The sequence below is a fragment of the Porites lutea genome, chromosome 2 (assembly GCF_958299795.1).
Source record: "Porites lutea chromosome 2, jaPorLute2.1, whole genome shotgun sequence".
Taxonomy (NCBI): Eukaryota; Metazoa; Cnidaria; class Anthozoa; order Scleractinia; family Poritidae; genus Porites; species Porites lutea.
The window spans coordinates 55,639,725-55,653,171 of NC_133202.1; the positions used below are offsets into that span (position 1 = coordinate 55,639,725).

The following is a 13,447-nucleotide window of genomic DNA, read 5'->3' on the forward strand; positions in this document are numbered from 1 at the left end:
TACCTCTTTACTAAATCCGGTCATTTCAGAGATTTACTGAGTTCCTGAAACTAAACATCGATTACTGGATTGCATTTAATTCACTGAATCCGTTTTTAGGATTCAAGGTATTCGTTATCTGTTTTGAGGTGAAGACAAATGTCCCACATTGAAATTTTTCATAGTGAAATGTAATCACCGAACTAAGAACCAGAAATATGAAAGCTATGGAAAGAAGAAAAAAGACAGCGGCAACAAAGTTAGCTAAAGTTCTCCGACGGGGTAAATATAAACTTTTATTTTTACAATGGTTAATGTGACGAGGTAATTACGTGAATTTAACATGATAATATAACTTTAACATCTGATTGTTTGCTATTTATTTCTCATACTAAGATAAGAATCGAAAAAAAATCTTAATGTGCTCTGCCTGGCGTCTAGGAAGTTTGATAGGGTATGCACTATACCAAAAGCTACAGGGCAGAAAAAGAGTTCATCCAACAAATGAATCGTTAGCATATCATTAACTATCGACGCTGTGTACTTTGCAACCATACCATGTTGGGTCATATTGGCTTTTTGGGCGCTACGTTATTAACAGAGTTGACACCTTGTTTGCTCAAGAGTTCTCTCTGTTTTAATTTAATCGACGCGCTTATTAAATCCAACACTGTACTCATGAATTGAACGACTTGATATAGGCTGCTGTTCTTGAAATAATTATTAACCGTTGCGGATTGACGCTCCGACTGCACTTTATGTATTAAAGGGAAAATCTCAGCAGGAACTGAGAACAAAGAAAAAAGGGCATGAAATGAGAATGACGTGGTAAGTTCAGGAACTTAAAAATGTGTGAAAAAGGTCGAAAAAGACAAGATGTGACATACAGTCAATATATATCCGTGTTAATACAAAATAGGTTTGTAACCTTTTATTCTGTTTCATATTTCATAATCTTAAAAAAGCCAGGACAGGGCTTTAGAAATAAAATACATATATTAAACTTTTTTAAAACGATAAAATCTCACTATTGCCGATTGCGAGGACCTTCGAGGCAGACATTATGTGCAAATTTTACATGTACGTGTAAGTACGTGTCGCAGGTGCTTATCGTTAACAATGATTGAAAGTGTGAAATGGAAGCAAGGAGAGAATAGATTTAGCTCCCTGGGCATCGAACGTTATGCTAGAACTTAATTATAGGAAAAATTAAAAGTAAAATTCGACAGTCGAATCGAGGCGAAGCTTGACCAGATCTAAGAACATTCTCACTACTGACTTTGGAAAAACACCAACTTAGGTTTACTTAGCTTTACTTGATAAAACTCAAAAACAAGCCTCTTATCAGCAATACACAGATTTGAGCGCTGTTTTGAGTACTTTTTCTTTAGCTTTTCTCGATCTTGGAATACAGATTTTATGTCAGAACAAAAAAGATCAAAAACTGAACTGAACCTAGTATTACGCGCGCGCATGTAGGGTTAATGAACTGCCGGGAGATCATTCGAGCAAGAAATATTGTTCCAACCCCTTCCTTCACTGATTTTTTGCTCTACGGCATCTAGTTTTAACATGTGCGTGAAACGTTGTTTTCGCGAATAGAATTCAGTGTCCTATCGGAATATTAGTTATTATGACGCCTGGAAGACTACTGTAGTTTGTTAGCGATGTGTGGTCAATGTAGCTGTGGCATTATATTCTGCTGACTTCACTTTGCTGGCAGGATGGGAGCTGTTGTCCAAGCCATTCGACGCACTGCAGTGCAAGTCTTCAGTTATCATTTCCTGTTGCTGTTTGCCTTAAACATCCAGTCAGCGACTGTGAAATCTGCTGAAATCAGCGGCTCTGGTAAGGCTTCTCATAAACTTTCCCCTTCAACAGACTCACACACTTTTACGAAACAGATATTTACAGTTTGAATACTAGCTACCCACAAAAGGTTAAAACTAGTCGAGTCGGGTAGGTAAGATTAAATTAGGCTTATTACAACTAGATAGATATTGATAATTGCACCGAAAAATATGAGTAAGGTTATTGTTCTAAATCCATTGCGAAAGTATGAAAAAAAGACTGTGAGCGGGTTAGCTTTGGATACTGTTTCTGGTTTCATCTCGAGATTGTCAGGGGTTTGCAATGCTGCGTTTCGATAATTTCAGTTGAAGGTGCATCAGTTTTGCAGCCAATCACTGACTGCGTGCTATTATAAATCTTTATTGGATTCGGCTTTCGCATGATATTATGTAAAATTTTGCTATATGCCTTCGGCCTTAGTGGGTAACACGTACCCTCCTCAATCTGCATATTTATTTTATAATTGGTAATTTTTTGTTTATTTGACAGAATCTTTAGATCTCCATTTTCTGCAAGATTCCAATGGCTATGCATTAGTAACAGACGGTATTCCAGATATGATGTCATTCTCTGTTTGTTTCTGGGTTAAACTCATTTACCGGTATCCTGCAGGAAGCTTGAATACTATGACATTGCTTTCATATTCCAACTCCAAGTACGATAAAGCTTATCTCGTGAATACTCAAGGAGGGTCCGTCAATATCCTCATGGACGACAAGGATTATCAGTAAGTACAACAAAAAAAACAAATGCGGACCGGGCGAGTTTTTAAAGCAGCTTACTAGCTCTCTTTTAGCACTGTTTGTGAAGCTTTTGTTGGAATTTTAAGGCGATTTCTTTATCGTTTTATCGTGATTTTCTACCCTTTCTGCAGCAGTAACCGTATGGCGTTCTAGGTTTTAGGTAACTCTAGTCCCCCCCCCCCCAGGGGGGGGATACTTCCTTCTAAGAGGCTAATGGGGATGTGCCGCTGGATTGGGTCGTATTTTCACGACTGGATTGAGTATAATGGGGTTGTCTTCTCAATAGAGGTTCAATAGAGTTACTAGAATGGGGTCTCACATTTTCCGCGGATTTTGGGGGGGTAAGGCAGTTCTTCATATCTACGCGGTTAGCAAACGTACCAGAATGTTTGTACTGTAGATGAAAAGTAACTTGTTAAGTGTTCTTCATTCAATCTAAAAAATGGGTCAATTCAGTAAAAATAGAAAGTGACTATGTTAGGATAGCGTAAATTATATATTTGCCCAAAAGTTACTGAGATGGGGTCTACAATTGGCCACAGCCAGACGGAGCAGGCGTTCTGAGAGGCCAGCGGCACATACCCAGCAAAAATTAACCCAAGTACGCCCGACCCTCCCCCTCCCCCGGCCCGGGACTCTAGCTTGCTTAGGAAATCGCCGATAAATCATATAAAAATTCTGGAAAGCTTGGGTTTTAAACATCCAAGAATAAAATCGAGTTGACCTCCTGGCAGTATCATGCATACACTCACTCTTACAAATAGAACGTATCAGTTTCAGTATTTCACATATCCAACTTCGAGATGGGAAATGGCACCATGCTTGCCTCATTTGGGACCAGGAAAATACAAGAACAATTACCTTCTTTGATGGTGTTCATAAAACGACAATAAAGCCGTCTAGACAAGGTATGAAAGCCTAAGAACACAAGTAGCCTTAATGCGCACGTATTTGTCGCTGAACGACAGGGCCGCATTTGAAAAATTAAGCATTGGAAATGTGTTTTGGAAACGAAGTGGTTTGGTGATCATTATCACCGCACATGTTCGTGACAATCACTTAATTCTTTAAATTTATCCAAATTTAAATAAGCATTTAAATACAACGCATAATTGATAATTGAAGATGGGTAAAAGTTTAACTTAGAGACGTTTACACGGCCCCGTACGAATTCTCGACCGTTGTAAATTTGTGTCAGTATTCCGTTGACACGAGGCCACCCTTCCTTTGAGGTCAAAGTTTTAGCCCTGTGCTGCGGAAAATTTGAACTGCACAGTCTGAATACGTTACCGTCTAAATAGATTATACGGCAACGGCGTGGTTGCACCGGATGCGTGGTAACTCAGCTGGGAGACGCCATTAATTTAGATTTGCTAAAGTAGCGCTCTACGCAAGGGCAGATGAGGCATTACCATAGAAAAAAGTTAAAATTCAAACTGGTTCGTCAGTTCCGTGTGAACAATGCAATTAATGAGACGTTGCTGGGTGAACGAAGTTTCCCTTAAAATAGACCAAGTTTGATATTTCAAAATTCACTTGCCTCCGAGGTTTGGGGGAATGAAACAACAAAATTGTCTTGAGCCTGGGCATTGAATAATGCATTCCCTCGGTTTTATTCCCTCAAGCCTCGCTGCCAAAGTATGAGTTTCAATATTATATCGAAATTGGTCTTGACAGACATTTGAAAATCTGGCATAAAATGCTTTCCAGCAGAGACTTTTTTCCATCGGGCGATTTCAGCGTGCTCGAGAAAGACTGGATGAATCGATGTCGTGCGCTTGGTGTTGATAGTGTGCTTGGTTTTTTTCTGATAGTAGCTTGGTTATAACCATCGGTTTATCAGTAAATGGATGTAAACGAGACGAGAGAAAAAAGTATGACGAGTCCAGAAGTACGGGCTGCGGCGACTTCAAAGGCTTGAACGAGCGATTCAGATAGAGCCTTCTTTTCTCTAGGAGGTTCAACGAGCTTAGTATTAGTGAAGGCTACTGAATCTGGTCAGCCATGATGGTTATCTCTTTATTTCAATCAGAAAAAATTCTCAAAGGAGGCGGTACAATGGTCATAGGTGCCAGGATGCAACCAGACGGAACACTCGCTGAGCGCATGAACGGAAGCTTGAGTAACCTGAATGTGTGGAACAAATACCTCACGGCTGATGAAGTGCAAAATGTCTACCGCTCGTGTAACTTAGCAAAAGGAAATGTGTTTTATTGGTGTAGTCACGTGATTAACCTTATGACGAGGATGAACGTCAGTATGGTTTCCCCATCAACGGCTTGTAGCGCTTCATGTAAGTGTCATCCAAAAATTTCTTTTTAGTTAGACAGGAAGTTGAAAATTAAAACAAGAATGAAATTACTACAAGACACTCAACAAATGTTTAAAATGTTTTCGTTTCAATCACCTAAATCTTCTTGAAAAATTTCTATAACGTTTTTTCTGGTGGATTTGCATAAAAATATCATATTCCCTCTGGGCACTAGCTCGCCCTGCTAGCCGCAGAGCCTGCTTTCTTTCGACGGGGAGTTGCTTGTTTTGGTGCAGTGTACTCAAAAAAAAACTTTGCATGAATCGAGTACAATCTATTTTGAGCATGCACTGCATTTTGCTAGGATACCGTTTTTTTTTCCAGGCCTTAAAGCCGTCTCTCACTCAAACTGAACTAGTAGTCCAGAAGTTCGGGGCCGCAACGACTTAAAAAGCTTCAGTGACGCGATTCAGGTCTGAGAGCCTACTTTTCTCTTCCTGAATCACGAAGAATACAAAAAGATGCTCTGCTCGCAGGATGATTCCCTCTGTGTTATTCAGTCTCTCGGTGTTAAACATATCATCAGTTATTTTATTTCCAAAAGACCGCTCACAAGGATTGTTTCGTCATTCACGTTGCTAGCAGATCCCTGGCTTTCATCTTCATTCTTGAGCCTGATACTCAATTAAAATGCTAGAAATTTTTCTGTGGACAGCTACAATGTTTAGATGGTCAGGGCATGAAGACGTACTGAACTTGAAATTAAAGTCATTATCATCAATTCAACCAGCTGTTCCTGACGGTTTTTTTAATGGAGTATTTATATGGGATACAGTAATGACATCAAGTAGTTTGTATATCGATTATTTTAAATCTAAGGGGCAGATAACCGGCCTGGGACTTAGTTACAACCCTGGCCGCAGTTCAAACACGAGCAGCCAGTGGAAGCCGTTTGACACGGAAGTTAAAAACCGTGATTAAGCAAATTTCTTTCTTTTCTCATTAATATTTTTTCATTGTTATTAACTAAATATTACTCTGTATTTTAGATACCGATGGGATGTTTACAAGTCTTGAACACTACAAGCTAATAGGACACCACATATCTGTTTATGAAGTAATGGACGCGTTAGCCTGTGCGTCACACTGCCTTCGGACCTGTCGCTGCCAATCGTTTAATTTAAAAAGGCGACCGAATGGTCGAAACCTTTGTCACCTTAACAGCGGTATTAAAAATGACTTTCCTGATGACTTCGTTTTTACAGATCGAGAGAAATACACTTACTACGAAAGAATGTAACAGGGTTGTTATAGATAGACACAGAGCATGCATTTTACCTTTGCATACATGTACATTTGCATGCATTTCAAGGCCACAACATTTTCGAAACAAACAAAATAATACTATACTGACAATACTATAAAAACAAAAATGGCAAGGTGCGAAATCAAACATTTACTTATTAAGCTATTAACCGGGGCAGCCTTTTAAACTGCGTCATTATTTTTAACTATGCAGAAAATGATAGTGTATAAGTTGGTCATGGAGAGATGTGTACACCTAAATGCAATAACAGACCCCACAACATGGTCATACAAAAAAGTAAAAACAGAAATTAAAAAACAAAACAAATAGAAAGTAATGAACCATGCAAATTGCATTTTGATATTTTTGAAAATCATGTAAACTCTTCTAAAATGTGGCACTTTAATTCGGCACCAACTGAGTTTTGACTTTTCCTCTTCATCCTTTGCAAGACCAGACAACGTTCAATAGCATTTGCTTTGACCTTTCTAATACTATTAATACGTTACTGAATAAGTTATTCAGTAACGACTTGTGAACAAAAACATGACAAAGCATTGGGGCGAGGCGCCAGTACAATTGTTTTTGGCTTTGATGCCTGGGGCTGGATTTCATAACCAGTCAGTCCTCTAATAACTACCGTCCAGCACAAAGTCTGATTTCGTGGGCGTGCCAAATTCTCTCTCTTTGTTTTTCTTATTTTTCTTTGACAACGTTATTGCAATTAGGGGTATCATAAGACCAACTATATGCAGTCAGACAGCAATTAACGCATCAGCCATTGCTCGAGCAACTCCCATACTAGGCCTTTGTCACGGCGTTTTTACGGACCAGTTTACTTTTAGACACATTTTAGGGCACTTTTTCCCACGAAAATAGAATCTCCACCCTGTCTATGAGCGCATTCGAAGTATAAGATATCAAAAAGGAAAACTAAACGTTATTAAAAGGCAAAATATATCATTTTTAGGTCTGTAGGTTTTGCTGACTGGTTTGCGGAATTTTGCTTACTTGTTGTTCATAAAACACGCAAGTAGTGACTGTCTAGAATAACAGAAGCAGACAAGCAAGAAATAAAATGTCAATTTATTCCTAACGAGTGACTTGGTTGAAATATGATTATTCTTTAAAAAGTCATATAATTTCATAATCATATGACAACTCTTTTTTTAGGTACTCCGTTACTATCTTATGACGGTACACGTCCGTTTGTCTTCTCTAAAACTGGATTTCCACTGTCGCGTAATTTTTACGTGCGCGCGTGCATAAATTTACGTGCGTAAATAAAATAGGGGCAATGTATGAAGGGTCGCGCGTAAACGTAAAATGAGAACCTCGACCAACTTTTACGTTTTAGGGGTTTATGCGCGACAATTATTTCACGCGTTAAATTTCCCTGCGTACGAACGTAAAAATTACGCGACCATGAATATCCACCTCAAGTTATAAAGATCATCATTATCAATTTCTTATGGATAAGCAGCACTATCGAGATTACACGAGACAACAACAACTCAGTGAACCTAGGCGTCAAGTTTGTCAGATGTAGCCTGCGCGCAGACGAAATTAAACTCTGGTTAACTCCGTCTGCGAAACAGCGCCGAAATCCTTGTTCTGGACTTCCAGCTGTGTACCCAGATTTGAGTGCGCACCACGATTGGCCAATTAAAAAAGACCTTTGTTTTGTTTGTCGCAAGACTGATAATAGCCAAACAGGTTGAAGGGAAATTCGAAACGCACTTCCGGTAATTCGTTGAGTCGGTTGGGGGTCCAGAACAAGGATCTCTGCGCTGCTTCGCAGACGGTACTAATCAGAGTTTAGATATCGTCTGCACGCAGGCTAGTCAGATGAGGTATGAGACTGTCTCCTCGGTAAGCCTCTCAATGTACTTTCATACCTTCTTCTCAATACGTAATTATTAGACTCTCCTAATAACGCCTTTTTGGCCAACCGTGAGGGAATATCGACGGACTTGTAAAGTGATGCTAGTTACATTCTAGTTCAACAAAACCAGCATTACTTTATCCTACAAGTGCTTATTTGATTTTGTACTTCTTTAGCTTGTCTACTGCATTAGATGTATAAAAACGCTTCCTATCATTTACCACATGTTATATAGAGGCACTTTTTCTCCCAGTGTCAAGCATCACCCTTTCCAGAAGTTTGGATCGTGCGCCATTTTCCTCTGATAGTTCTCATACCACCTTTGTACCACGCTAAGTGGAACGAAACTCTCCGAAGGATTTGGTGTCATTTCTGCCTGCGTTCTTGCAAAGGAAGACGCGAAATTGAAGAAATTCTCCAGCATTTTCTGTGTATATTCAACAAAAGTGTTCAAATTTGACGGCGTCGAATTGCACGCGGGTGTCTGCTGAGCGAGCTGGTCTAAGGGCTCAATTGATACACCTATTTGAGCCCCTGTGTGTGTGGTCCCACTGGCATCCATTAAAAAAGGGTTCTGCACTCTTTCCTCTGGTCTCACCTACAAAAGGAGAAGCATTCATATTTATTTCCTATCCAAAGTATCCCAAACGTGAGGTTTGAGGACATGTGTGAACACACTACACATGCATGTACTTTGGTTTGGACAAAGACAAAACCAAACGAAACCAAGAGGAAATATATGTGGAACATGAAGGCCAACTGCGGAGAAGCAAGGCTGAATCACTTTCTCATTTTGGGGGTTGTTGTTTTGCAAACATAAATGCATTCTTTGTTTGTGTATCAGTCTATACAGCGTCAGAGGTACATCTCATTGTATATCCATATTTCTGTCCCCCAACAGAAGTGCAGTGTAATTTCTATGAGCTTTTTTTGGCCCTTTAAATAACTGTTAATCAAATGCTCTAGACACCTTGGCTTCTGTCAAACACTGTAAAAAGCAGCGAGTTCACATGAAATGCAACATATACCTTGGCCAGTTTAAATATGGCACTAGGCTTGTTATTAGCAATAAATCCCAAAAGTTGTGAAGTAGGTCCCTCAGGGGTTGGATAACAGTAGTAGACTGCCCCGCCCATTCCATCAGGGAATGGTGTCACACCTGTTAGGAACACTACCACGTGATGAATGTTTTCAACATCAAGCAAGTTGAAAACGAACTGAGTTGGACCAATCTGCTGGGCATCTGTTTGTACCTGAAAGAAAGTGGCCATAACAAAAAATAAATACAGTTGAATGGCCCACCCCTGGGTACCTGAAGTGGCAGGTTAATGAGGTTAGCCACTCAGAAGAAGTCTGTCATAAATTAGCATAATCTAAAGAAAACATGCAATGGGAGCAGCATTACTAGACCACAACCAATCATCTTATTCTATCTCTATCCTAGTCATCACCTTCTTTCCTTCATCATAGGGTTAATATTAAGCCAATCTAAGTATATCAAGACTTGGTGGCTGCTTAATAGAGGTAGCAACTATAAGAGAAATCTCGTTAGGATGAACAAAATTAATGTTGGCCAACGTGGAGGGGGAGGCGATAGAGGTGGACACTTAATAGTGAAGAGGTTTAAATCATAGCCTTTTTGTACATTATATTATTTCAGGACTTTAATTAGTGGCTGCTTAACCCACTTAATACATGTAGGTGGCCATTGAGTGAAGGTTCAACTGTAATCTTAGTGACATTCCTATATACATGGAAACTGAAAGTTTGTTTTTTGTTTAAGTCAGTATATGACCAGTTTTACAACAGAGCTTATTAGTTTTAACTTAGAATGAATCCCCATGTACTTGTTCCTTGTTTTGAAAGAGAACCAAATTTGGACATTTTGCTTGAGTCCAGTTATAAAGTTTTATAGACTGTGAACACAGATGACACAGATTATTTCCAGTCATCACTTCTCCCCATTTACATTCTTATTTTAAAAACACAAAATCCTGTTTAACAGCCTAGGGCAACCCTGACCACTGCTAATACATATTTATAATATTGTGGGGTAAAATTCATTCCCAGCTTAAACTAACTCTTCAAATTTTTATTTGCTGCTAGTGCCCCTGGGACCCTTAGCATAAACCACTACATTTTCAGCTGCAGTTTACTACCTTATTCTCTGGGGTGGATACAAGAATATTTCAGCAGGGTTAGGTGGGGTCTGGTATGCTCTGGAAATTTTTGAAATTCATTCCTTTCAAATGTGGTCAAAAGGCAAACAAAAGTGTTTTATGCCTAAAACATAAAGTAAATTGTATGCCTTAAAATGAATATCAAAGTAGCTGTGAGCTACAAAACTCGGAAAAAAATTTTGTTGTTAGTAAAATCTATATTTAGATTTTTAATAAAGTTTTTTCTAATTTTTTTAAATTATCTTAATATAAATTTTAGGGCTTATGTCTATGTTATCCCTTTGACAAAATAATTTTATTTTTGAAAAATCTATGTATTTTCCTGTAATTCCTGATAATTCACACGATCTCCAGTTTTGAGATTGTGACACTATAGTCATTCTGTTGTTTTCTATGAAATAATTTTTTGACTTCATAGATCATGTTTCATCTTTTACATGTTACAGATCATTCCTGCTAAATAAAAGGAGAAAGTGCAAAAAGACAGAAAATTCTCAGAAATACATTCATAGAACTTTGTATTATCTGTCTTAAAATTTGTGCTTGGTGCATACAAAAGGAATGTTTAATATTATTAAAGCACTATTAGAATCACTGAGAATTTAGCATTGTTTTTCTAACAATATTGTAGTGAAATTGCTCTTTAGCATGAAAACTTTAGACGGTTGACAAGAACATTTGTGCATATTTTGATAGTCATGATGTCTTGACGGTATGTCGTCATTAACAAATCCATTGTTTCTTTGCCTCCATATATGGAAAATGATTCCCTTGGGAGTTTACAGATGGACACACACACTTGAGGAGGGGGGGAACTTCTATGTTTGGCTCACTCGCTATGTGCCGCTCTGCATGGTATAGGTTTATGGGATCTTCGATCTTAAAAAAGTATGCAATTTCCAGGGTGTTCATTAAACATCAGAGATTGGAGAATTCTCTGTTCACTAGGCTAAATTCTCCAGCTAATGATTGGTAGCCTATTACTACTTTTTATTCAGATGTGGAGCCTTTTCCAAAATACTCTCTCCTGTACTGTTACACCTTTCTCCTTTTACTAGAATTTTTAACGAAACCTTTGCAATTTTAGCATCTTAAATTGGGCTGCAATTTTAATGCATTTGCCTTAAACAGGGTCAGAATTGAAGGGTTTCAGCAGCACAGCCCCAAACATCCTTCAAATCTTCCCCCAACCCCCCCTTCCCCCACCCTGAGGAGTTTCTTCTCTTATACAGTTTGTACAAAACGATAACTCATCAAAACCGACTTAAAAATGAGAAAAGGATCAACAGTTACATGCATGTATCAAGGTACTGGATGGGAGTTGAGTTCTTGCCGATGATGGACCACTTTTTATGCAATGTTATTTTCGTAAGAAATAGGATCTATAAGTACCATTTTCTGAGGAAATTGTTTATCAGACCAATATTGTTTAGCAGATCACTTCCACTTTTTGAAACTACAAAAGTCTAAAGACACCTTAACCCTGGAATGAGGCAACAGCAGTTTCTAAATGAAGATAATTATGACTATCTAGCCTGATACTCAGGCTAATGGCTATGAATGACAAAGCACTGCAGCACTAATGCAGAGGGCATGGGTTTGAATCCTGAAAAAGCCCTGAATTGTTATTATTTCATTTTTTAAGAGGGGGGTGGGGGGATGGGGGGCTTTGTTTGCAGTTACTAAAACTGTGATTACAACTGTGATGGTCATAATTTCATCTACATTTGTATTTCTGCAGTTCACATTATGTTCATTCTATGGTCTGCAACTTATTGCAAATATGCTATTTGGGGTGATTTTTGCTCAACAGGTTTAGAAAACCTTACTCATACTATATTTTACATGTATGTTGGGAGTATTTTGTTTTAATTTCATGATTTTGGAAGAAAAAAAAATATAAAGCAGATAAATAAATTCCTTTAAACTAGCTTAGGGGTTCCAAATCAGGTTCTACTAACACTGAATTTACTATTTTTCATGTCACACTGATTTCCATAAAATTAATGATACCCTATTTCTAGACCAGAAATCATCTGATTGTGATACTCTATCTCAGTTTAAACTGCTTAATTAACCCTACCCTTCACAGTGGCATAACCCAATTGAACTTAATTTATTTTCCTCAATACCTTTTTACTTATATGAATTTTCCAGGTTGTTGTTGTTTTTGATTATTAGATAATTTTGGTTTTTGTGATATCTGGAAATCAAAGTTAAGCTAAGTGTTACAAGCTGAGGCCAATAACATTTACCTCAACCCTAACTATTCCAGATATCACAAATCTTGCCAAATGTAATTGCATAAATTCTTAGTAGGTTATGTTAAAGAAAGCAGTAAATGGGACATTGCATGCATAGTCATATTAGTGTGTGCAATCTACAGATTTTGCAGTAAGGTACGCTGATTTCCAGGTTCTTGCCCATGAGAAGACAGATATATAGTAAGTAAAATATGCAATAATCTGACTTATACAAAGGCAATTAGACAGTCTGTTAGTCCCCCTCCCTCCCCCCCCCCCCCCCCCCCACCCGGAAAATGCTTCCACGACACTTAATACAAATGATATAGCCTTATGGAGTAGTTTTGTTAATGATTACTATTACTCAACATCAATTTAACGAGCAAAAACGTTGTAACGACATATTTCAATTTTCATAGACGTAAAAAAATGGTACATGTATGTAAAGAACGCCACCTACAGTAGAAACAACAGAGACACGATGAACACATGCAAGCTGTCACGAATATTAATGGTAATAATCGCACTTCGTTTGATTCACCATAAAAATTAATTCAAATAGTAATTGTCAGAATCTTACTCTCGATTACCCTTCATGAAATATGACGAGATACTTACTAAACGTCCGGAGACAAGGCATCCAAACATCTCTAAACTCCAGCTGTTTATCAAGCTTTCAGTTTTTTTAATTTTGTTGTCAGCGGTCGATTATTCGAACACTTAGTCACGTGTCAAAACATTTGTCCTGAAGGGCTCGAGTTTGTTTCAGCATGAAGGGGAAATTGGTTACCTTCAAAGCTGAGGTCACGGTGAGTGCATTTTTTTTTTTCATGATATACTAGCTGTAAATTTTAGAAATACGAAGTTTGAGGATTGACAGCGCAAAAAGCTGGTAGGAATTCAACCCTCTGTACCCTCGGGAGAACCGAGAGAGAATAACTATCTTGCCCGGCTCAAAGAAAGGCTTCATGTATACAATCGGTGCGGTGATTTGATAAATGAAAATTTT

General features: G+C 38.3%; 2 protein-coding genes across 2 annotated transcripts; one reads left to right on the forward strand and one right to left on the reverse strand.

Annotated features, from left to right (window-relative positions):
- Window positions 1–251: 251 nt before the first annotated feature.
- LOC140929105 (neuronal pentraxin-2-like) lies at window positions 252–7,203 on the forward strand. The gene is made up of 6 exons (XM_073378965.1): window positions 252–807; window positions 1,703–1,827; window positions 2,320–2,557; window positions 3,348–3,481; window positions 4,606–4,866; window positions 5,874–7,203. Exons 1-6 carry the CDS (start codon window positions 794–796, stop codon window positions 6,122–6,124), a joined length of 1,023 nt encoding a protein of 340 aa, XP_073235066.1. The 5' UTR covers window positions 252–793; the 3' UTR covers window positions 6,125–7,203.
- A 744-nt stretch (window positions 7,204–7,947) lies between these two features.
- Window positions 7,948–13,127, reverse strand: LOC140929104 (protein Hikeshi-like). Its single transcript, XM_073378964.1, has 3 exons — window positions 13,057–13,127; window positions 9,044–9,268; window positions 7,948–8,613 (listed from the first exon to the last, which is right to left on the reverse strand). Exons 1-3 carry the CDS (start codon window positions 13,084–13,086, stop codon window positions 8,278–8,280), a joined length of 591 nt encoding a protein of 196 aa, XP_073235065.1. The 5' UTR covers window positions 13,087–13,127; the 3' UTR covers window positions 7,948–8,277.
- Window positions 13,128–13,447: the final 320 nt, after the last annotated feature.

What these genes read in the sequence shown, in the direction of transcription:
- LOC140929104 (XM_073378964.1), bottom strand. Translation starts at nt 13,086, where the DNA reads ATGTTTGGATGCCTTGTCTCCGGACGTTTA. An exon ending in GCCTTGTCTCCGGACGTTTA is followed by an intron (nt 9,269 to 13,056) that starts GTAAGTATCTCG and finishes ACTTTCTTTCAG; the next exon opens with GTACAAACAGATGCCCAGCA. An exon ending in CCATATTTAAACTGGCCAAG is followed by an intron (nt 8,614 to 9,043) that starts GTATATGTTGCA and finishes CTCCTTTTGTAG; the next exon opens with GTGAGACCAGAGGAAAGAGT.
- LOC140929105 (XM_073378965.1), top strand. An exon ending in AATAAAGCCGTCTAGACAAG is followed by an intron (nt 3,482 to 4,605) that starts GTATGAAAGCCT and finishes TATTTCAATCAG; the next exon opens with AAAAAATTCTCAAAGGAGGC. An exon ending in AACGGCTTGTAGCGCTTCAT is followed by an intron (nt 4,867 to 5,873) that starts GTAAGTGTCATC and finishes TCTGTATTTTAG; the next exon opens with ATACCGATGGGATGTTTACA.